General features: G+C 39.9%; 1 protein-coding gene across 1 annotated transcript in view; it reads right to left on the bottom strand.

Moving 5' to 3' along the window:
- SLC2A13 (solute carrier family 2 member 13) overlaps positions 1 to 23,841 on the bottom strand; it is a 361,921-nt gene that overhangs the window by 7,388 nt on the left and 330,692 nt on the right. The window contains exons 8-9 of the mRNA XM_053557369.1: positions 5,192 to 5,313; positions 4,914 to 5,066 (exon numbers count right to left, since the gene is read on the bottom strand). Coding sequence (XP_053413344.1) covers positions 4,914 to 5,066; positions 5,192 to 5,313 — 275 coding nt within the window. The remainder of the gene's footprint in view (positions 1 to 4,913; positions 5,067 to 5,191; positions 5,314 to 23,841) is intronic.

Genomic DNA, 23,841 nt, shown 5'->3' with positions numbered 1-23,841 from the left:
TAACTACTATAACTTTTTTTTTTTTTAATGGCTTATGCTTGAGAAATAATGAAACAATAATACCAGGTCATGTGGGATGCATGACAGCGTTACTGTGCTCTGTGGAGAATGTGGACCTGGAAGTCACATAATGATCCAGGCTGAATCCTTGGACAGAGTTCCTTAAATTCCTTGAATTCAATTTCCTGATCTGTGTAATGGAGAAAATTCCTGCTTTGCCAAACTGAAGGCCCATTAGACTTCTGGATGACAGTTGCTCCAAATAGTGATAGCCAGCATTGTTAAATTCTACTGAATGACTAGGGAAAAAGTCTTGCTGTTAAGAGATAGAATGCCTATGTTCTGGGTACAGATAAAAACAATATTATTGGCTGGGTGTGGTGGGTCACGCCTATAATTCTAGCACTCTGGGAGGCTGAGGTAGGATGATGACTTGAGGTCATAAGTTTGAGACCAGCTTAATCCAAGTGAGAGCCCATCTCTACAAAAGAGAAAAATTAGCTGTGCATTGTGACGTGTGCCTATAGTCCTAGCTGCTCAGGAAACTGCGGTGAGAGGATTGCTTGAGGTTGCAGTGAGCTGATAACACTACTATGCTCTAGGCTGGATGATAGAATAACTGTCTCAAGAAGAATATTGGGAAGTAGGAATAGAAATGGAATCTTTAGCAGAGAGGGACAAATAAAGGATAGTAATCATGATAATGCTATAGAAAGATAAGTACAGGCAGTAAACCATTTTGGACTAAACCTGTAACATGGCTTTATAAACATAATGTATTTTATCTTTACCCTTACCTTTCACAATTTGGGAAGAGTGAAATAATTAGAAGTAACAAATCAAATCTGTCAGTGCTAAACTTCTGTAGTTAACAATTAGATGGGTTAGAAAGTGTCTTCAAGTTGACTGCAGATTCTTACTTGTGACCCAGATTTCCAAAGCTGAATAATACCAAAGATAATTCTATTAAAATACAAAACCCTTTTTCTAAAATCTGAGGAATCTAAAGCAGGCAAATGCCAAAACTGCCTGCTAAAGTATGGATTCTCCTGGTGAGATCTGTGGTTAAGCCACAGAGGAGTGTGGGCAGGAACAGGAGGCTGTGACCTACTCCATGGTACCTACTCATGGTAAAATCAATAATATAACTTTACAATTATTCTCCCAGGAATGAAAATGAAAAAACAAAAAAGTCTGTTGTGAGTTTTTCAGGATTATTGAATAGCACAGATATTCCCCAGATTTCTTCTAAAGGAAATAAATCTTATCAGAGTCTTAAGTTACAGATTAAAACAAACATTTAACCGAATTATACAAATTGGGGACTCAATGATCATGTTTGATTGAATTTCATTACCTCAAAGCAGGAACTTTTATATAATACTATCTATGGTATCTATTTAGCTACAGATGCTATATAAAAATGATACACTGAGACTGCCATTTTATCCTACAATTCCTCTACTAGGTATATATCCACAAGACAAAAAAATCACATTGTAACAAATATATTTGTACCAGAATGTTTATTGCAGCCCAATTCATAATTGATAAATCATGGAATAAGACAAGTGCCCATCGACCTACAAATGGATTAATAAATTGTGGTATATGTACACCATGGAATATTATGCAGCCTTAAAGAAAGATGGAGGCTTTACCTCTTTCATGTTTACATGGATGGAGCTGGAACATATTCTTCTTAGTAAAGTATCTCAAGAATGGAAGAAAAAGTATCCAATGTACTCAGCCCTACTATGAAACTAATTTATGGCTTTCATATGAAAGCTATAACCCAATTATAACCTAAGAATATGGGGAAAGGGGAAAGGGAGGGAAGAGGGGGAAGGATGGGTAGAGGGAGGGTAATTGGTGGGACCACACCTACAGTGCATCTTACAAGGGTACATGTAAAACTTACTAAATGTAGAATATAAATGTCTTGACACAATAACTAAGAAAATGCCAGGAAGGCTATGTTAACCAGTGTGATGAAAATATGTCAAATGGTCTATAAAACCAGTGTATGGTGCCCCATGATTGCATTAATGTACACAGCTATGATTTAATAAAAAAATGACATACTGGTGATACTTTAATGGTAATTTTTACTAATAAACATTACTGAATGGGGTAGAGGCAGACCTATCTAAGCAGCGTGGTTTAAGAAGGAATCAAAATTTGAGCTCTTAACAAACAATAAAAAAGGAGACAACAAAAGTCAACGAGGATATTTCCAGAGAAATACACTATAAGGACATACATTTGTTTGATCAGAAATGTAAACACATAACTTACATAAATCAGTAATATGAAAATTAAAATGTCACATGAAAAGGGAAAAAACTAACCAGAACTGAAATGTCTTTCCACTACTAAAGAGTAACAGACCGACTCGATCAGTGCACTGATATAAGAGAACGTTGATGCAAGCTAAAACCTTTTAACCAAGTATTTTTTTTTCTTGAACAAATAATTTTAATAAATATAGCTGTTTATGATAGCTTTGTTATGGAAGTACTGTTTCATTTGTACCCTTGCTTTGAATAAGATTTCATTTCCTGCCTAACCACCTCGTTTTTTTCTTTTTCTTTTTTATTATTAAATCACAGCTGTGTACGTTAATGCGATCATGGGGCACCATACACTGGTTTTATAGACCATTTGACACATTTTCATCACCCTGGTTAATATAGCCTTCCTGGCATTTTCTTAGTTATTGTGTTAAGACATTTACATTAGGGCATAAGCAGGCTTTTCAAAAATACTTGGTTAAGATGCACCACATCTTAATACTTAACCAAGTATTTTTGAAAAGCCTGCTTATGCCCTATTTAAATTTCACTTCTGTTGCCTTATGTTTGCAATCAATAGTATTATAATGTAGACTTTCATTATTTGTGACTTTCTATAAAACATGCTTTTCTGAGGATGTAAATATATACTGAGGTCTTCAGATATTTAAGTGTTCTCAAGAATTAGTAAACGTAGGTATTTATTACACTCATATTTATGTCATGAAGTTCACAAATTTACATAAAAATTTTAATTGCCAAAAAGCAGAAATATATATCAAGTTTAAAATGCCAATGCCTTTCCAGGAAAATAAATATTTCTAACTGTTTTAAGTGGTGATTGAGAGAGAGTAGTTTTATAAAAAGATAGTAAACACACTAGATAAATACTATTAACTAAAAGTAAATACTAATTCAGCTTGTTTAGAAGAGAGAAGAAATGGATTTTTATAATGTTTCCATAAATTCATCTATAAAACTCATATATCTATTTATTCTTATTCTTTTATTGAGACAGAGTCTCATTCTGTCACCCTGGGTAGCTCACAGCAACCTCAAACTCTTGGGCTCAAGTGACTCTCTTGTCTCAGCTTCCCCAGTAGCTGGGACCACAGGTGCCTGCCATAACTCCCAGTTATTTTTTCTACTTTTAGTACAGATGTGGTTTTGCTCTTGCTCAGGTTGCTCTTGAACTCCTGAGCTCAAGGAATCCACCCACCTCAGCCTCTTAAAGTGCTAGGATTACAGGCATGAGCCATTGAGCCTGGCTTGTATTTATTCATTTGATGAACACTTTTGGGTGCTTACCAGGTGAACAGATTGCCCTGGAAAGAACAGGGAATATAATGGTGAGCAAAGCATAGACAGCCCTCCAGGGATTTATCGTCTAACAGTTGGGGGGGGGGAGGGGTAGGAAACAAATAAACCTGTTCTTGCAAAAAGGAATTAATAAGTGCCCAGAGCATAGGATGAGGTGAGGTAGAGGAGGGGATCAGAGGTGGTCTTCTGGAAGAATAGTCCAAGCAATAGACATTCCACAAAGACCACTGATCATTATGGGGAGGCCATAATGAAAAGCTCACATTTCATTATGTCATATGCACAACGTAGAACTGCTCTTTCTTTTTTGTTTTATTTTTCTGAGATAATGTCTCATTCTGTTGCCTGGGCTAGAGTGCAGTGAAATTATCATAGCTCACTGCAACTTCATACTCCCAGGCTCAAGTGATCCTTCTGCCGCAGCCTCCTCAGTAGCTGGAACTACAGGCCTACACCACCATGCCAAGTCCAAGTTTATTTATTTATTTATTTTTGTAGTGACAGGGATCTCACTGTGTTGCCCAGGGTGGTCTTGCACTCTTGACCTTAAGTCATTGCCTGCTTTAACCTACCAAAGTGCTAGGATTACAGGTGTGAAGCACCGCACCTGGCCAGAAATGGTGTCTTTTTACCTTAGTAAAAATGGATTTGAAGTAGCTCCCCAAAGTATTTTTACAGAACAGCCATTAATTAATACTACTGTTTTCTTTGAAGTGTGGTCTCCACATATTTTCATTTGAACTTTTTCATCACATTATAGTTGGGAAGCTGTAAGTGCTGGTCCCAGAGGATGCTGACATGCACATCCTTGGCCTGAACAGCACAGATGATGGATGGAAGGCAAATGCACAGCAATCAAATCTGCAGGTATCCGGGGCAAGCTACTGTCCAGGCTCTACTGTTTCTGCTCTTGGACTTGACTCCATCTCTATCGTAAGACATGTCATTGACTCTGCCTATGACATGCCTATGACCCTGCCATTTTTTTTTTAATTGTTTACCTTTCTTTGTTAAACTAAAGGCTATGCTGTAAAGATTTCCAACTGGGGAGGTAGCTGGGAGATATTTGGGTTGAAAGAGCAGGTAGGTGACAGCCCTAATCACAGAGGGCAAGAAGCAATGTTGCTTAGGGAAGGAGACTTTTTCTTTCCCCAGATCCATTTCCCAGGCATGTGGTGGAATAAGAAAGCCACCTGGAAATATTTTTAACAGCAAAAATATAACCATGTAGCCTTTCAATCACAAATGATAGTATTTATCTCTAAAAATGAGAAGATATTGGAAAAAATACTCTCTTACCATAGTATGTAAGATACTCTGCTGTGTGTAAAAATGTTAATGAAACCAGAACATTGAAAATCCAGTTTATTCCAGATGAACAGGCATTTCCTGTACTTCTTGCCCAAAGGGGATATATTTCAGAATTCACAGTCCAAGGCATTGGTCCCATTCCTGACAATTAAAAAATTAAAAAACTTAGTAAAAGAGTATATAAGGAATTTAAAAAATAGTAGCTTGAATCCTCTAAAAAGAGGCAATTTAATTAACACAACAATAATAACAAAGCTTTTGTTTACCAGGTGCAAAGAAAACAAGATATAAAATAAGGGCCAGAAGAGCAGTCCAGGAATACGGCGTAGGGCAGAAATTGTAAGCCCAGAATATGTCTTCGGTTTTGAACTTGGTTTCATTTTCACACCTGAAAAATAATGCAACATGAAGATTAACTTAATGATTTAAGGTAGAGTTGCAGAAATTCAATGTTCTTATCTTGAATGTATGTGGAAATTCCCTAATGTCTTTAAAAAAAGGATCCAAGAAGTTTTCTTGAAAAAACTGAAAAAAACATAATTATAGGATTAGATATATAAACTCACAGAAAACTTTTTAGAACTAAATATAATTCAAGAGTAACACAAAGAAATACACTGTGTTCCATACCCACTACATATAAATTGACATGATTTCTTTTCTTTTTTGAGACAAAGTCTCACTATGTCACCGTCGGTAGAGTGCCATGTCGTTACAGCTCACAGCAACCTCAAACTCCTGGGCTTCAGTGGTTCTCTTGTCTCAGCCTACCAAGTAGGTGGGACTATAGGCGCCTGCCAAAATGCCCAGCTATTTTTGTTGTTGTAGTTGTCATTGTTGTTTAGCAGGCCCGGGCCGGTTTCCAACCTGTCAGTTCTGGTGTATGTGGCTGGCGCCCTAACCACTGAGCTACGAGAGCTGAGTCTAGACACGACTTCTAATTTGTCCTTAGCAGCTGCAGTAACACTTCAAGACTACTGAGAGCCAATGCGTTGTGGTAGAAAGACAAGATTCAAATTTCAGAACCAAAGTTTTTCATTTGTAAAATGAGGATAATACCTTACTGGCTATTTTAAGGATGAGAAGCATCAACCTGTAAAGGGGTGACAGGGTAGATGAGGGAAGCCCTGGGATGGGGGCAGCGACCACCTCTGATTCCGTGGAGCACTTCTGTCCCTGCTCTGTGTGCCTGCCTCTCTATCAGTCACTCCTAGACAACCTTGCCTCCGGTTCTGTACTCATGTGTCCTGTGGTTTTGGCTGATCCTTAAGCTGAACTTCCAATTCTTTCCCTTAATTGCCCCTGAAGATACTAACAGTCTCAAAAACATTCTTATCTGCATTGTCAGTGTAGACTACTGCTCTGCTTCCTGTAACCTTTGTCTTTGAACCTTGATGGCCAAGCCCCGTTATTTATTAGCTCACCATGGCACTTCATCTGTCTTGGTAATGTGGGTGCCCTGTCAGTCCACTCCATCCCACTCCGTGCCTTATTCATTTATTTTTCATTCTGGCTCATAACACATTGGCCTCGTAGTTCCTTATTACATCTCCAAAACCTGAGAGAGGGTATTTTATAGTTTGCTTGATTTGGAACTATTTTATTTCAGGACTCCACCCTTTGGCATTCCTTTTCTGATCACAATCACTTTATTTCCTCATTTCTTTTTTTTTTTTAATTATTAAATCATAGTTAACATAGCCTTCCTGGCATTTTCTTAGTTACTGGGTTAAGGCATTTATATTCTACATTTACTAAATTTCACATGTACCCTTGTTAAGATGCACTGGCAATTAGATCGCAGGGGTCTGCTGACAACTCAAATGTGACTTGGTCCAGTGCTCTGTGAGGTCAGGAAATAGATTTAGTCTGGGATTTAGTCAGGAAATAGATTTAGTCCCACCCAGCAAATAGATTAGTCTGGGAAGGTTGACTAATGTCACACCCCACCTTGCACCTCTGTCTCACCCAGTCACTGATAACCCTGCAGGGCTGTGACCCAGTTGCCTCCAATGAGCAGATACTCCAGGGGTTTGGACCTGCCTCAATCACAAGGAAACCTATGTTTGCTCAGCCAGGCTGCTGCTCTCTGCCTCTATCTGACAGGGGGAGGTGAGGCCTGACAATCTCAGGGGCTTGATGGAGGCTGCAGGGTGTTCACTCAGTTCCAGCCCAGCCCCCTGATTGATGTTACTGTCTGAATAGAACAACTTTGGGGAATTTGTTTCTGTCCCAGCTAAATTCCCCTGCAGAAGAGAAGCTGTTTTGAGTTCACAGAACCTGTGCCTCAGCCCCTATCTTTGCTGCTGCAAAGGTTTGTATTCGCAGTGCGTTAAGCTGTCAGTTCTAGCTTCCTGCCCTCCTTTTTCTAGGCTGATGATCCTCTGGGGGCCAGGTGCATCTTAGGCTCAGTAAAGCAGTCCTCTGGATCAGTCCCGCCCTGGGAGTCTGTGGCACTGCGCGTGCATTTTCTAGTTCCAGTGCTCCACCCAGATCGGTACCCCCTCAGGCAAACCCTTTACTCACGGGCTGAGTTTCCGTCCCAGATCTTCTGCTGGTGTTTGCCACCTGAGAAGATGCCCGGCCTTCTCTGGTTGCCCAGAGAGACAGGAGGTGTGACTCCAGAATATCCAGGGGTGAGCCCTATTGTTGCCAAAAACGGCTGCTGCTTTGCGCCTCAGGGCACCACTGCTCCAGCATGGTTCCCTCTCAGCCGACCATCCTCTCCTCACTCCCGTGCTGCAGAATCAGCACTGACCAGGTGCAGTCCAGGCCCTGTCAACACCCCTCGAGAAATCACCCAAGAATCTGGACTCCTGGGGGACAGGCCTCCATACCTCAGAGTGAGAGTGGAGGGGAGTGCTGGGAGCTCAGAATTGCAGTTAGAGAATATATACAGTTTTACACAGTTTTATGCCTGGCAGGAGAGCGCCATGGCACCCTAGTAGAGGAAGTAAGTCCAGTTTTTAGAGGGTCTCTCCCTTGGAGTATAATGGGACTCCGAGCTGTTCTCATGGGGGAGGGGACTCCTGTCCGCTTGGTGATGGATTCTGTACCTTTTGTTTGTATCCTTGGGGTCGCAGCTTGCCTCAGCAGAATTGATGTGCGTTCTTCAACCTTCTCTCTTGGCACAGCTCTAATCCGCCATGTTACTTGCTAAATTTCTGTCCTTTAACTTTCCTTCTGTACGGGAGCCTCTGTGGAAAGCTGGCTTTAGTCAGCCATCTTGTCTCCTCCCCCTTCCTCATTTCTGATATGACTTTTGATAATACGAAATCAAGTCTTAAGAGTCTGCATTCCGGGCAGCCCTGGTGGCTCAAAGGGGTAGGGTACCAGCCCCATATGCCAGAGGTGGTGGGTTCAAACCCAGCCCTGGCCAAAAACTGAAAAAAAAAAAAAAAAGAAAAGAAAAGGAGTCTGCATTCCTCTCAGTATTCCCTTACCTCATTGCTCAGCTTATACTAACACCAGTACAGGCATACCTCAGAAACTGCAGATTGAGTTCCAGACCACATAAAAGTTGTGTCTATGTGTTATTGTGTTCTATTGAGTACACAATAGCATTATGTCTAAAAAAACCACTGTATGCACCTTGATTAAAACATACTGTAGTGCTAAAAAATGCTAATGATCATCTGCGTGTTCAGCAAGTTCTAATTCTTTTTGCTGGTGGAAGGTCTTGACTTGACGTTGATGGCTGCTAAAGGTTGGGGTGGCTATGGCAATTTCTTAAAACAGACAACAATGAAATGCATTGATTGATGTTTCCTTTCATGAAAGGTTTCTCCGTAGCATGCAGTGCTGTTTTACAGCATTTCACCCACAGAACTTCTTTCAAAATTGGAGTGAACTCTCTCAAACCCTGTTGCTGCTTTTGTAACTAAGTTCATACAATATTCTAAATCCTTTGTTGTCATTTCAATTTCAACATTCATAGCATCTTTACTACGGATAGTTTCCCCCTCAGAAACCACTTTCTTTGCTCATCCATATAAAGCAACTCCTCATCCCTTACAATTTTATCATGAGGTTGCACCAATTCAGTCCCATCTTCAGGCTCTACTTCTAATTCTACTTAGAATTCTTCTCTGGCTTTTCCCACCACATCTGCAGTTATTTTCCTCCACTGTAGTCTTGAACCACTCAAAGTCATCTATGAGGGTTGGAATCAACTTTTTTCCAAACTCCTGTGAATGTTGCTATTTTGACCTCTTCTCATTAATTGCAAATATTCTTAATGGCCTATGTTAATAGAAAGGTGAATCATTGCTAGAAGGTTTTCAAATGATTTTGCCCAGATCTACCAGAGGAATCACTATCTGTAACATCTGCAGCTTTATAAAACACATTTCTTAAATCTGAGATTTGAAAGCTGAAATTACTCCTTGATACATGGGCTACAGGATGGATGTTGGGTTAGCAGGCATGAAAACAACACTGATATCCTTGTACATCTCCCTCAGAGCTCTTGGGTGACTAGGTGCATTGCCAGTAAGCAGTAATATTTTCAACAAAATTTTCTTTTCTCAACAGTAGGTCTCAGTAGTGGGAAATCATGTTGTAAACAGATGTGCCGTCATCCCAGCTTTGTTTTCCATTTATAGATCACAGGAAGAGTAGATTTAGTGTAACTCTTCAGGGCCATGGATTTTCAGAATGGTAAATGAGCACTGGCTTCAACATAAAGTTACCAACAGTTTTAGTCCCTAATGGAAGAGTTAAGTCTTTCAAGCCAGGCATTGACTTGTCCTTGATAGCTATAAGAGTCTTAGATGGCATCTTCTTCCAATGGAAGGCGCTTTTGTTGTCTACCCTGGAAATCTGTCAGTGTAGCCACCTTCATCAGTTATCTTAGCTGGATCTTTTGGATAACTTGCTGCTTCACCTTGAACTTTTATCAACAGCTTTTCTTTCCTTAAATTCCATGAACCAAACTTTCCTAGCTTCAAACTTTTCTTCTGCAACTTTCTCACCTCTCTCAGCCTTTACAGAACTGGAGAGAGTTAAGGTCTTACTCGAGATTAGCCTTCGGTTTAAGGGGATTTTTTTTTTTGTAGAGACAGAGTCTCACTTTACCGCCTTCAGTAGAGTGCCATGATGTCACAGGACTCACAGCAACCTCTAGCTCTTGGGCTTCCGTGATTCTCCTGCCTCAGCCTCCCAAGCAGCTGGGACTACAGGCGCCCGCCACAACGCCCGGCTATTTTTTGGTTGTAGTTCAGCTGGGTTTGAACCCACCACCCTCGGTATATGGGGATTTTCATGGCTGGTATGTTCTATTCAGAACACTCAAAACTTTCTCCATCTCAGCAAGAAGGCTATTTTGCATCATTTGTTTTCCTTGGAATACAACTTTTAATTCCCTTCAAGAACTTTTCCTTTGAATTCTCAATGTGGCTAACTGTTGGCACTAGAAGCCTCTTTTGGCCTCTCTTGGCTTTTGATAGGCCTTCCTCACTAAGCTTAATCATTCCTGGCTTTTAAAGAAGAGATACTCTTTTCTCTTGAACACATAGGTCATTGTAGGTTTATTCATTTGCCTAATTCAGTATTGTTGTGTCTCGGGGAATAGGCAGGCCAGAGAAGAGAGAGAGATGGGAGCAGAGACCATCAGAGAAGGAGTCAGAATATGCAGGTGTATTAAGTTCACTGTCTTAGATGGACATGGTTTGTGGTTCCATGAGACAATTGCAGTGGTGACATTAAAGATTACTGATCACCATGACAGATATAATAATAGTGAAAAAGTTTGCAATTTTGAGAATGACAAGACACAGAAATGTGAAGTCAGCACATGCTGTTGGAAAAATGGTGCTGACAGACTTGTTTAATGTGGGGTTGCCAGCAACCTTCAATTTGTAAAAAACACAGTATTTGCAAAGCATGATAAAGCAAAGCACGTGAGTTTACATATTATCTTCACTGGCCTCTAGAATCCACCCATCTTCCATTCTTATCTGCCACTTCCTAACCCTGGGTGGTGCCATTAACTTCATGTCAGAAGCTGGCCAAAGTTTAGACCCCCTAGTGACGGGGTCTATTAAAAGTTCATGTGATTTCATCTCCATTGGGTCTCTAGATAAGATCTAATAAGATGTTAATTTTATTCCTTATTGTCTTTTCTATTGAATTTTCTAATTCAATAAACTTTTGCTAAACATTGGATCAGTTAATTAAATATCTCTTCTAGACCTGAAAATTTTCCCTCTGCTTTCTATAGATGAACTTGCCTCCTTCTTAAATAAATTCTAAAAGAAGAATTGAGGGCCTTCAATTTGAACATCAGTTTTCTCTATTCAACCTTCACTTTTCTATGCTTTTAACTTTTGAAAAAAGTTCTATTTTGAAAGCAAAAAAAAAAAAAAGCTAATCTTTTGTCCTTCTTCCGGTGGTACCATGTCTCTCACCATCTCTAAGGACTGCCCTTCCTATCACTGGTCTGGCATCTTATTTCGTCTGCCTCCTCTGGGGTCATGTTCCTTCGATAGTCTGTCTTTTTCCTGTCATTTTCATTTTCTTCCTACCTTGTCCTTCCCCCTGTCTACAGCAAGATGTCTCCTATTCAACCCTTCTCATGTCACTGCCACTAGCTCTCCTAAAATTATAGAAGTTTATATTCATGAGCTCCACATCACTACCAATCTTTCTTTCACAGCCCAACTCCCCTACCCTCCCAGATGCCAGCTGGCTCTTATTTGTCCTGTTTTCCTTAATCTGCTTACCCCACAGTTATCAGTGATCTTCTGATCCCCAAATTCAGTCTTCTTGTCTTAATCTTGATGCTCTCTGATTACTCTGTGGTGCCTGATATTGCTGACCGCCCTCCTTCCTTTTCTTCCCACTTTGCTTTTATGTCTTCATTGCTGTCTCATCTCTCTGACCATTATGTATTTACTTCTTTTTAAAAATATCTCTTCTGCTTCTCAACCTTTAAATATAGGTGTCTTCTAAGATAATGTTTTAGGGCCTATACCCTCTCTCATAATTATCCCATCTAATTTTAGAACCCGGCTGCTTCTCAATAGTTTATTGTAGTATTGACCTTTCCTCAATCTCCATTGATGGAATTTAGTTTTCTGCCGAACATCTCAACCCTGCTGTGTCCTCATACACGATATTGTTATACGAGAATGCACTGTTTTCTCCAGGAAGCAAGAGTGGGGGCTGTTCTTAGTTCAGATTGTGACTTTACCTCTTACTGACCATATTCATTCATTCAAAAATTTATTTAGTGAGCACTTCTCATGTATCAGACATTAGAGATAGTAGCTATGAACAGAATAACACTGGTGCATTTGTGGAACCTTGAGGTTAGTGGGCACTGGTGTGGTCCTCTTTCCTGATCTGTAAAATAGGGCAAGGTCCTGTATCACAGGTTGTTGGGAAGATCAGTTGTTCCATGTGCACGAGCATACTGCATCCACAAGCCGAGTGCTTGGCACCTGGTGTATGCACAAGAAATATTACTTTATAGCGCCCTCATGACATTGTTATTTTAGTTAACATAACCTTCCCCTTAATGGAAATGGCTTAAAATCTTAGAGTTGTCTTTGTTGATTTCTTATCCATTTCTCTTTAGGTCCTCTATACTCTCTTTCTTTCTTTCTTTTTTTTAAAGAGACTCTGCTGCCTAGGCTAGAGTGCTGTGGCATCAGCCTAGTTCACAGCAACCTCAAACTCCTTGGTTCAAGAGATCCTCCTGCCTCTGCATCCCAGTAGCTGGGACTACAGGGGCCTGCCACCAAGCCTGGCTAATTTTCCTATTTATGGGAGAGATGGGGTCTTGCCCTCAGGCTGGTCTCAGATTCCTGAGCTGAAGTGATCCTCCCCCATTGGCCTCCCAGAGTACTAGGATTACAGGCATGAGTTACCACACCCAGACCTACATCCTCTGTTTTTTAAAGTCTAAGAAAGGAGAGTGGCTAAGACTATGAGCTTTGACACTGACACCCCAGGTTCAAATCTAGGCTGGGACACCCAGATGTGAAGCTAGGATATATGTGACTTCTCAGTACTTAACTTCTCAAAGCTATGTCCTGGCCTCTATTGCAAGGGAGTATGTCCTGGCCTCTACTTTGGGGCTTATGTGAGATAATATATACAAAGAACTTCACATGGTCCAGGCAAGAAATCTTATTTCCTAGACAGAATTTCTTGAATCTGACTCTTCCTTTCTATTGACATTAATACCAGTCTAATTCAGACTCTGAGCATTGGTGCCAGCCACCATATCTGTCTCTGTGGTAGGTGGATAGGAGCAGCTCCATGATCCCCGTTTTCTAATTTCTATGCCCTGTACTACACATAGTCCTCTCCCCTTGAGTATAGTAGTGACCTTGTTTTCAACCAACAGAATAAGGCAAAGGTGACAGGTCAAATGGGATTAAGTATGTAAGATTATAGTGTAATTCAGCTAAAGTCTCCTACTTCTTTTATGGTTTTGGAGAACCAAGCTGCAGGATGACTATGTTGAGAGGCCCATGGGAAGGAACTGAGGGCAGCCTCTGGTCAACAGCTAGCAAGAAACTGAAGTTCTTGGTATAAAACCACACCTTACTGAAATCTAACAAAAGTGGATCCTTCCCCAGTTGAGCCTTAAGATGAAACTGCAGCTCCAGTCATCACCTTGACTGCAGTGGCCTTGTGAGATCCTAACTAGTGGGCCCAGCCAAGCTGTGCCTGTACTCCTGACCCACAGAAACTGCTAAATGATTAATAAGTATGTGTTGCAAGAGAAAATGAAGACAGTTCCCTCATTATTTTTCCTTCTCCTAGCATTCCTTTCTTCAAACTCCTGCCCCACAAGGTTAAGCTTTCTAGATGCTGCTCTGGCTGTCCTACTGCTCAAAGCCCTCCTTTCTCCTCATCCCAACTACCTACAAAACAAGGCCTACAGAACATGGCTGAAGTCTGCCTTCTCTTGTGCTGCTATGCAAATCTTTTCCTCCAACTAAACAAGACTATTTACTTCCTGGGAATACTAATGTTTTCCAGACCCAGTATCATCTTCTCATGCTATTTCCTATAACTGGAGGCACACTCTCACTCAAAACCCTCCCTTAGTACTTCAGGCTGGGCTAGATGCTACCCATTCACCTGTCTGAAATATCCTTTTTCTTCTCTACTCCTTCTCATTTTCCTCATTTACATTGTGATCACATAGCACTCCGGATTATCCTATCTGAATATGCTCTGCCTTCTATTATACTGGGCTCTCATCCCAAGCAATACAGCATGGCACAGGTGTCAGGCACTTTGGGCCTAATGTCAGTCTGCATGGGTTTTTATCTCCATTCTGCCACTTACCAACCTTGGCTAAGTTATGTAACCTTTCTGCACCTTGATTTTCTTGTAAAATAATACTTTCAAATAGAATCATTACACAGATTAAATAAGGTAATAACTTATAACAAAGAAAGGAATTTATAAGTGTTTGCCAATGAACAGCCACTTTTATATTCTTTTTATCTCAACCTGTTGTCCATTATAATACTCTATATAAATGGTCACTGACTGATGATTGAAGCCTTTCCACCTGCATTTGTGAGTGGAAAATCAGAAATCCTCTTATCAGGCTTGGTGCCCGTAGCAAAGTGGTTACAGTGCCAGACAAATGCACTGAGGCTGGCAGGTTCGAGCCCGGCCCGGGCCAGCTAAACAACAATGACAATTGCAACAAAAAAATAGCCAACTGTAGTCCCAGCTACTTGGGAAGCTGAGGGGAGAGAATCGCTTAAGCCCAAGAGTTTGAGGTTGCTGTGAGCTGTGACGCCATGGCACTCTACCGAGGGCAACAAATGAGACTCTGCCTCAAAAAAAAAAAGAAACCCTTGATCAATAATCCCTACCAGTAAAATAGTTTGGAGCTATTAAGATCTTAAAATAAGGGTGGCACCTGTGGCTCAAAGGGATAGGGCGCCAGTCCCATATGCTGGAGGTGGTGGGTTCAAACCCAGCCTCGGCCAAAAACCACACACACACACACAAAGATCTTAAAATAAGATAAAAAGCAAGGAAAGAAAAAAGAGAAGGCTGGGTGTGGTGGCTCATGCCTATAATCCTAGCACTCTTGGAAGATGAGGGGGGAGGATCACTTGCGGTGAGGAGTTCAAGATTAGCCTGAGCAAGAGTGAGACTCCCTCTGTACTAAAACTAGAAAAAAAACTAGCTAAGAATGGTGGTCTATACCTATAGTTCCAGGTACTCAAAGGCTGAGGCAGGAGGATCACTTGAGCCCAGGAGTTTGAGGTTGCTGTGAGCTATGCTGACACCACTGGACTCCACTCTAGCTGGGGCGACAGACTGAGACTCCACCGCAAAAAAAGAGAGAGAGACAGACAGAGAGAGAGAGGAAAGAAGACGGAAGGAAAAAAGAAAGGCAACAGCAGATAGGCTCCCGGATGCAGGAGTGTTTACAAATAAATAACTAAAGTTCACAAGAAAATATTCTATTTAGTGTTTTCATTATTATCACAGTACTTGGGTGATCTCTTGCTGTACAATGGTAAGTAGGATATTTTAGCAAGGACTCTGTGCTTGCCCCATCGTACTTTTCTACCATCTGGCTATGCACATTTGCATGTGTCAAATAGGCCGAGCAACTAACCCACTGTCACCCTCATGCTGATTTTAGGAAGGCACTGTAGTCACTGACCTGGGAGTTACACTCAGCAATGCACACACTCAGCTAATGACTGAGAATGTGACTTTTCTACCATCTGGCTGTGCACATTTGCGTGTGTCAAATAGGTCCAGCAACTAACCCACTGTCACCCTCATGCTGATTTTAGGAAGGCACTGTAGTCACTGACCTGGGAGTTACACTCAGCAATGCACACACTCAGCTAATGACTGAGAATGTGACTTTTCTACCATCTGACTGTGCACATTTGCGTGTGTCAAATAGGCCCAGCAACTAGCTCACTGTCACCCTCATGCTGATTTTAGGAAGGCACTGTAGTCACTGGCCTGAGAGTTACACTCAGCAATGCACACACTCAGCTAATGACTGAGAATGTGACATCACAGTGGACCATTAAAATATGAACACTAGGTATCCCAAGTAAAAAATAAAAATGTGCATTGCAAATGTTATTGCAAAATACCCTCATGCTTTCCGAGTGACTGCTGGTGGAAGTACATAATGCTCCTGAGAAGGAACAAAAATACTTTGACATCCGTGTGTGGGTTGGGATTAGAAAAGTCATGCTCTTCGATGTGGCACCTTTTTACCACATCCTAGAGTAAAAACAGAAAAAGGCTACAATCAGAGGAAGCTGTGAAGAGGGTGCCACAGGGGACAAACAGCAGAATTGAACGCTGACAGGTGTCTCATTTTGGCAGAATAAGAGAACTAATCTTTACCAGCAGAACGACTAGATAAAATCTGACACAGACCGAATCAGTCCCTGCACCAGTCAAGGAACCCACAGCACTTCCTTTAGGAACACATTGTGAGATTAACAGCTCTCAAGGTGAACAATTCTTCCCTGCCCACTCAACACCCACCTCACAAATTGATTCACACGTACAGCTATTTGTGCGTGTGTGTGTGTGACCTCTCTGTCAAATATCCATGGAGTTTTAAACCAAAAAAGTAACCAAAGGAACTAAGCAGTGCAAATCTGTAGCTGCTCTTGTCACAGTTAAACATAGTAATGTATTCCCTTGCTTCTTAAACAGCACAGGATTTTTTTCTTGCCACTTTATTCAGAGCAATGAAGTAACTTCACCGCTTTATGTTTACGTACAGGGATAAAAGAAATATGGCTTGTACTTAAAAAGTTCAGATTTTATCTATCCATTCCTAATCACATAAACCTATGAAACTCTGTCCCTTTCCCAAAGGAGCTGATTAAGTATCTAGGATTTTGGAAAAGGGGAGGGAGAGCTTCCTGCAGTTTGGGGTTCCTGCGCTTGCTTTGCTTGCTACTCCATTACTGAGGAAGGTGAATGAAGCACAATTTCATGTCCAGTTAGTTCCTGGCACAAGACTGTAGTTTCTCTGGACAAGATCACTGAGCTATCACCTCTGAACGTGGATATCTCTAGGGTTAACTCTATACTTCTTTATAGAAATCTGTGATCTAATTACAGAGGTACAATTTGAGGGTAGCGGTGGACAAGTACCTAGGAAAGGATAGAGTATCTCCGCAGGGCAAGACGCCCTTTCTGTTATCTGAGGAGAAATAAAAAGACAAAGTACCAGCCAATTAGAGAACTAGGTTGACATAAATTTACCATAAGCAACCCAAGTCATATAAAATTTTAACTTTATGGCATCCCATTGAAGCAACCAGGAAAAGTTACTGTTCCAAATTTGACTGATTACTTCTCTGACATTTTAAATTATTGTTCAGTAGGCATAAGGCCTATTTAATAATCTAACATGAAATAAAGTTGTGGGTAAGCATGAGGGGTATGGAAACACAGCATTGAAACCCTAAACATAGATGCATAAGTTTAGACACAAATAACTCCCTAACTTGCTGTGTGCAGACCCCACGGAAGATCTTGGCCTTCACCGATTCCCTATTGTCTATCCATTTCTTTTGTTTGTTTGTTTTTGGCAGATGACGATCACAGGCAAGTTGGAAACAAACCCTGTTCTTTTAGTTACTATTATTTTCTGGGAAAAAAGATCTTGAGAATTAGTGAGATAATTAAATCATAGACGAGGGTAAATTTCTAAAATATTACAAATTTGGTGCTAAAAGCCAATTTTTATTAATAAAATTTTATTTGTAGATAAATTATTGCATCTTAACCCTGTATCAGTATACTGACTAGCTTATGTACTCTTAAGTATGGAAAATAGATGGACAGAATGCGGATGGATAAGCAGATGAAAATAATAACAACACTTAAAACCAACGGGAACACAGTGATAGTGCTATAGTCTCTAATTGTGGTAACAATTTAAATTGGTATAATCTCCCTTTGGAAAGAAATTTTGCAATTTAGATGTAAGAACATTCATACCCTCTGTCCCAGTCATATGTCTAAAATTTATCCTAATAATCTAAAATGGGAAAATATTTTATGTTGAAAGATGTACTTATGATTGTACTTTCATTAATCCCAGGATTGTCACAGATAAATAATTAGAAAAAAATAAAAATATCCTACAATGGGAGGGTTGTCTTTTAAAGTACCACTAAATAATAAAGCAAACATTAAAATAATAATTATAAAGTAAGGTAGGCTGAACCACAAAAGTTAGCTTAGGTGGCAGAGTGGTGAAAATGAAATCTTCATCTCACCTGTTAACTTTATTTCTGGTATCAAACTGGCCAAGAAGCAGTGCAATGGGGGTATGTAAAATCCATCACTAAGTGGATGTGGCTCCCCTGTTCCTCTCAAGCTCCTCCCAGACTTGTCCCTGAAGTTTTGTGGTCAATTTAAAGAACCTGCCAGGTCAGAGAAGCCTGAACTCTGCCTTGGTGAGAGTCCACATTAGCATTCAGGGTTCAACCCCATAACTGCCGAGGAAAATTTTTCTACTGTATTACTTCATAAGAAAATACTTTGTCATTCTTTTTCTTACTGTATCATCACATCTACAGCAGACCTGGCCATGGCCTACTTCCTGGAGACTGTCTGGAAACATGGAAAATGTCACCAAGTTGGCAGTGGATGGGAAATCAACTACAAAATGTTTTCTTGAGTATGAAGTTACCAAGAAATGGATAAGACTGAGTATAAATACGGAAAACTGGGGGGAAGAATTCATTAAGATGATGACTGTTTTCACTTTTGAACTTACTTGGGACCAGAAGTGTTTCAGGTTTTGAATTTTAGAGTATTTGTATTATACCACTTGGTGAGCCTCCATAATCTGAAAGTCTGAAATCCAAAATGTGCCCATTAGTATTCCCTTTGAGTGTCATGTTGGTGCTCAAGAAGTTGTGGATGTTGGAGCATTTTGGATTTTTGGATTGAGATACTTAATCTGTAGTTGTAATAGTATTGACAAGATGGGAGAAACTTCACTGATTAATAGACAGTCTTGAGCCCCTTTTTCCATATTTCTGTTTTCTGCTAAAATTTTTCCCATATTAAAAATGAGGCATTAGAGCTAAAGTATTAGCCATGCTCCTGCTTCAGAGAAACATGTACCTTCTTCATCATGCGGTTTCTTCCTATTGACCAAAGGCCTCAACCTCTGGATTCCGTATTTGTACTATGGGGTCACTACACTGCTTCCCTTCTCAGGAGCCTGGGGCAGGCCTTTGCCCTGGCTCAGGAGCTCCCTCCCCCTACTCCCATGCACCGCTGGTAATGCGTTACCCTATAGGGTGGCTTGGCAAAAGATGGGTGCTTTATACCAGAGAATGACTTGGCAAATGATTTGTTTATATTCTTTCTCTGAGAAGTCAGAATATGGAATATTTGAAGAGAATAGAATAACACAGAAGTTGAAAAAAAGAGAGAAGCCAGTGAACAGAGGCCCTAAGGAAGAGGAGGCCAGGAAGTAAAGAAGGGTCTCGCAATTGGTATGAGCAAAGTGCAGGAGAGATAGAAGCTGGAAACCAGGCCCAGATGGCCACCAGTCTGCGGAACCAGATTCCCGAGCTCCATGAGGCAGGCTGGCCAGAAGGTAAGACTTTTTTCTTTCTTGGTATTTTTTTTCCCTTAAATTCTTACGTACCCTTTCCATAAAACTTCCATTAATGAAGGAAATCAAGCATGTTATTGTTCCTCTTAATGTGACAAGTTCTAGCAAAATGAGTATGTAAGTTCTAAGAAGGAGAGCACTAATCTTGATTTTGAATCAATAAAACTCCATAGATCTGAAAAGAGTGTATTGCAATGGCCATACAATTCCATTCTTGGAACAATATTTTTTCCATTTTATAAAAAAAAAATACAGTATGAAAAAGTTGAGATGATTTTCCCCACATCGTCACCGTAGGCGGTGCTATACTTACTCCAGCGATGCTGTACTATGCTGCTCAGATTTTCTAGAATTCCTTTAAGGATCCTATTTAGAATATGTTCCTTGTCACTCAAGAAAAACCATTATTTTTTTTGCATTTTCCTTCTGGTTCTCTTTCTTTCCTTTCCTCTTCCTTTTTATTTTGTGCCATCATGGACCATTCATATGAAGAATTCTGGGTGAAAGGAGAGGCTGGACCAAACTGAATGGAGGTGGGGAAATGGTCCAACTGAAATAACAACAAACTCATCTGTATGTTATGCACTCCAGAACTATGAGAGATTAAATGGGTTTAATGAGATGAAGGTCAGCAAATTAAAATCACAGAAATCTGCAGTGGAGAAGGACATGTGTGACACATTGCAACTAATGAAGTCATTTTGCAGATAACACAAATGCAGTCCAGTGAGACTGAATGACTTGCCCAAAGTATCAGAGCAAACTAACTAAAATCAGTCTTCTGCAGCATCTTGTCCGAAGGCTAGCCAGATGAGGGGGTGGTGGGGGCTTAATCCAAATTACGCCAGGCCTTGGGGGCCAGCCATGGTGATGAGTCTTCCATTTTTCTAATTATCACAAAGGCAGATATTACCCATATCCTGATTCTGAGTCCCTATTTAGTCTCTTTTCCTGCGGTCATTGGTTTTTCAAACATTTATCTTCCTTGTTATTAAACTCTTAACCTGAAGAATAAATCCGTAACTGGCATATTTCTCTGGAAGCACTGCCAATTTAAACTCCTCTTTACCCCTCCATACCTGTTGCTAAGTGGGGTTGTGCTTCAGGAGCCCTGCTTTGTGGTCATTAGTATTTAAGCTGACAGCCATTTGTTGGGATATCTTAAATATATCCAGGATCAGGGATAATGTATACACCTATTTGTCAAATAAATGAATGAAGACCCAATGAATTCTAAAGAGTCTTATTTTACACTTATGAAATTATAATATGTATAGTAATACTTTAGTTACCGTTTAATAATTAAAACCCATTATTCAGACCCAAATAATAAAAATACTGAAATCAATGATGTAATTTGTCACAGGGCCAAAGTTACTTCTTTGGAACAGGGTTATGAGTGGCCCTCATGTGCTAGGACAGGAGTCTCAGGATAGTGACATGATGTTTTTCCACACTTAAGGGTTCACCCTCCTGCCTGAATTCTTTTATTCCATTTGGTTATTTGGGGACTTTTGTGACCCTCACTGACAGTAAATTTGAGTGAGGAAATGATAACCTGTTTTATCTTCCCGCTCCCTTCCTTGGGTTTTACAGGTTAGTACGTAGCACCACACTTTACACAGAGTCAGCTGTTCACTAAATGTTTATCAAATAAAACCATAAAAATACTTTTGTCAGTTCCCATTAAGTCAATCTTTGGTCATTTGACACCAATTTTTCTACTATACTGTATGCATCATAGAAGACATCTCTGGGCTGTCAAAAACCTATCTCCATTTAATTTAAAAAGTTATTGCCTGTGGTGATACAAGGAAAAACATATTTCCTTACCATAATCATTCAAAAAACCATCTATATTATCCCAAGCTCAAGGAATCTCAGTATTCTGATTTTATTTTCTTCTCACTGCATAGTGGCTGCACAATGTCTGGGGCTTGTTTCTGTCTGCAGGTGCATGAGTGAGAATGAAGGCAGGCTGATTTATCACTGTGGGCTAGCTGGAGGCAAACAATGGCGTATTTTGTTTTTTGGATTCTTTTCAATCCATTCTACAGCTGCTTTCTGTCAAGTTTGAGTTCTGTGGCTTCTTTATGAAAGCTGTGTTCTGAAAAGAAATGTCCTTACGTAGATGTAAATCTTCACTTGATGAAATTCCCTACCTGTATAGAGTCTTGGCATATACAAAACACCTCGATATATATTCACTCGTTTAACTCTCATAATAATTCAGATCAATATCATCATTACTCCCATTCTGCAGAAAAGAAAAGCCTTTTTAAAATACAGTGACTTTCCTAAAACTACACAGCAGCGATAGTGTTTGAAATCCAGTCAGTCGTCTCTGTTTCTTTCTCCTTCCATGTGATCACCTGCAAGTTCAGGTACATATGGAAACCTCTTTTTTGTTGAGGGGTTTTATTTTTTATAGAATTTAAAAGGAAAAAGAGATGAAATGAAAACTGCTTAAAATCTCTCCTAAGCTAGCATTATTCCTAATGTCAGCACTGAAGTCTGCCACTGAAAACTCTATCCAAAATACATACAATAAAACACTAAAAGAGTATTAGGAAATAAAGTGAGAAGTATCTCCGCATTTTTGGGCTTCTGTGTCCTCCATATTCTCTTTTGACTCAGAATCCATTTGCCCCAAGGCAAAAAACAATAATTAGAATGGAAAGGATACTTGCATCAGCTGGAAGTTAAAATATCACATAACAATTTCAGTAACTAGATAACTCATTTGACAGTGGTGATGTCAAAACTGCAAATGTATGACAGGAGAACAGTCTTTCTAACGCAAGACGATGGCAGTGTGGAGCTGTCTTAGTAATACGTGCTCTAAAACATAGAGCTACATAATGATTTTCTCTGAGATAGTGATGTTAGTAAGGAATTAAAAAAATTAAAAATAAGTTTCTCCAGAAGTTGCTTAGAGGATAAAAATACATAGGGAATGTTTTACCAATTATTTGAAGGAGAAATTGAGCCACTAGTTATTGACATATAAGCATTTTGTAAATAATGAGATAGAAAGTCATTATCATAAAACTACAGACTGTAAGGCAGTTTCACTTTATTTCATCTCAGATTACTGCTGAAGTGAAAACATAATAGCTTTATAGATTAAGCATTTTAACTGCCGTTGCCTTTTTTTTCACTTCCTGATTTGTACAGAAATTTCTAAAACACCTTACTGATTATCAGCAATGAAATAAAATTATAAAGTGGAAAGAACTATCTCAACATTTCTAAATCCAGGATGGTGTATATACTGTTTAGGTGAATGAATAGCTTAACCGGTCTATTACATTCCTCTGTATACTTCCTCCTAATCTGGTCTTGGCACTGGTCACGGCCACCGTCACATCATCCTCTATAAACAGCCCTGACCATCACCAGGGGAGCCCCTGCTCAGCCGGCCTACCCCTTTCCCAGACTCCCAAAGCACCTCGCTCACCACTGTCACCCCTGGGCCTCAGGGGCTGATACAGTGATATGCACACAGCTGGGGCTCAGTAGGTATTTGTTAAATGAATGAGTCACTTCCACCCTTTGACACATGTTACAATAAAATATTGCCTTAGTTTCAAATTTTACTTTCAAAGCAATTTTATGTAAGGAATTAGCAATGGCATTTGCACATTATTCTTGGTATGTATTTTTTTACATATGATTATCCAGAGCAGGTATTCAAAGCTACAGACATTTTAACTCCAAGTAATTACTCCTTTGATACATTCATTATTTCAATAAAAAGTCTGTTGTATTCTAATTGCAAGAATAAAAATTAAAATAGATGAAATTTAAATACTCATTGTTTACATCATTCAATAATTATTTATTACAAGTAAAAATTAGATACACATCTAATAAGAAACTGGCAGGTGAGAGGGGGTGTTTATATTTTCCAACACACATACACATCCACACACAGCATACAACACAGAAGAGGTGTTAGTGGACATGGGAAGTATTTCTCCTTAGAATGGGAGAAAAGTGTTTCAGAGAGGATCCTTATATGATGAAGTGGGGGGTTTAGTACATTTGCCTGTATTTGTTGAGGCATTTAAGAGATCAGCTCTAATGCCTGTCATGAGGAATATTCTGAGCTATTGAGCAATGAGAAATCTTAAATTATGGGTGTCTTGTGAACATAGGAACTGGGAACTACCCAATTCCGAGACTCTATCTTGGATCGTAGATGAGCTTATACTCTGTAGGATGGAGGTAACCATGGTCATGGATCTATGCCTAGACATAAGGTCAAGGTCTTAGGATATGAAGAAACAATCTTAG

The sequence above is a fragment of the Nycticebus coucang genome, chromosome 12 (genome assembly GCF_027406575.1).
Source record: "Nycticebus coucang isolate mNycCou1 chromosome 12, mNycCou1.pri, whole genome shotgun sequence".
Lineage (NCBI taxonomy): Eukaryota > Metazoa > Chordata > Mammalia > Primates > Lorisidae > Nycticebus > Nycticebus coucang.
The sequence above is the reverse complement of the archived record's forward strand: the minus strand, read 5'-3'. Positions and strand labels throughout refer to the sequence as shown.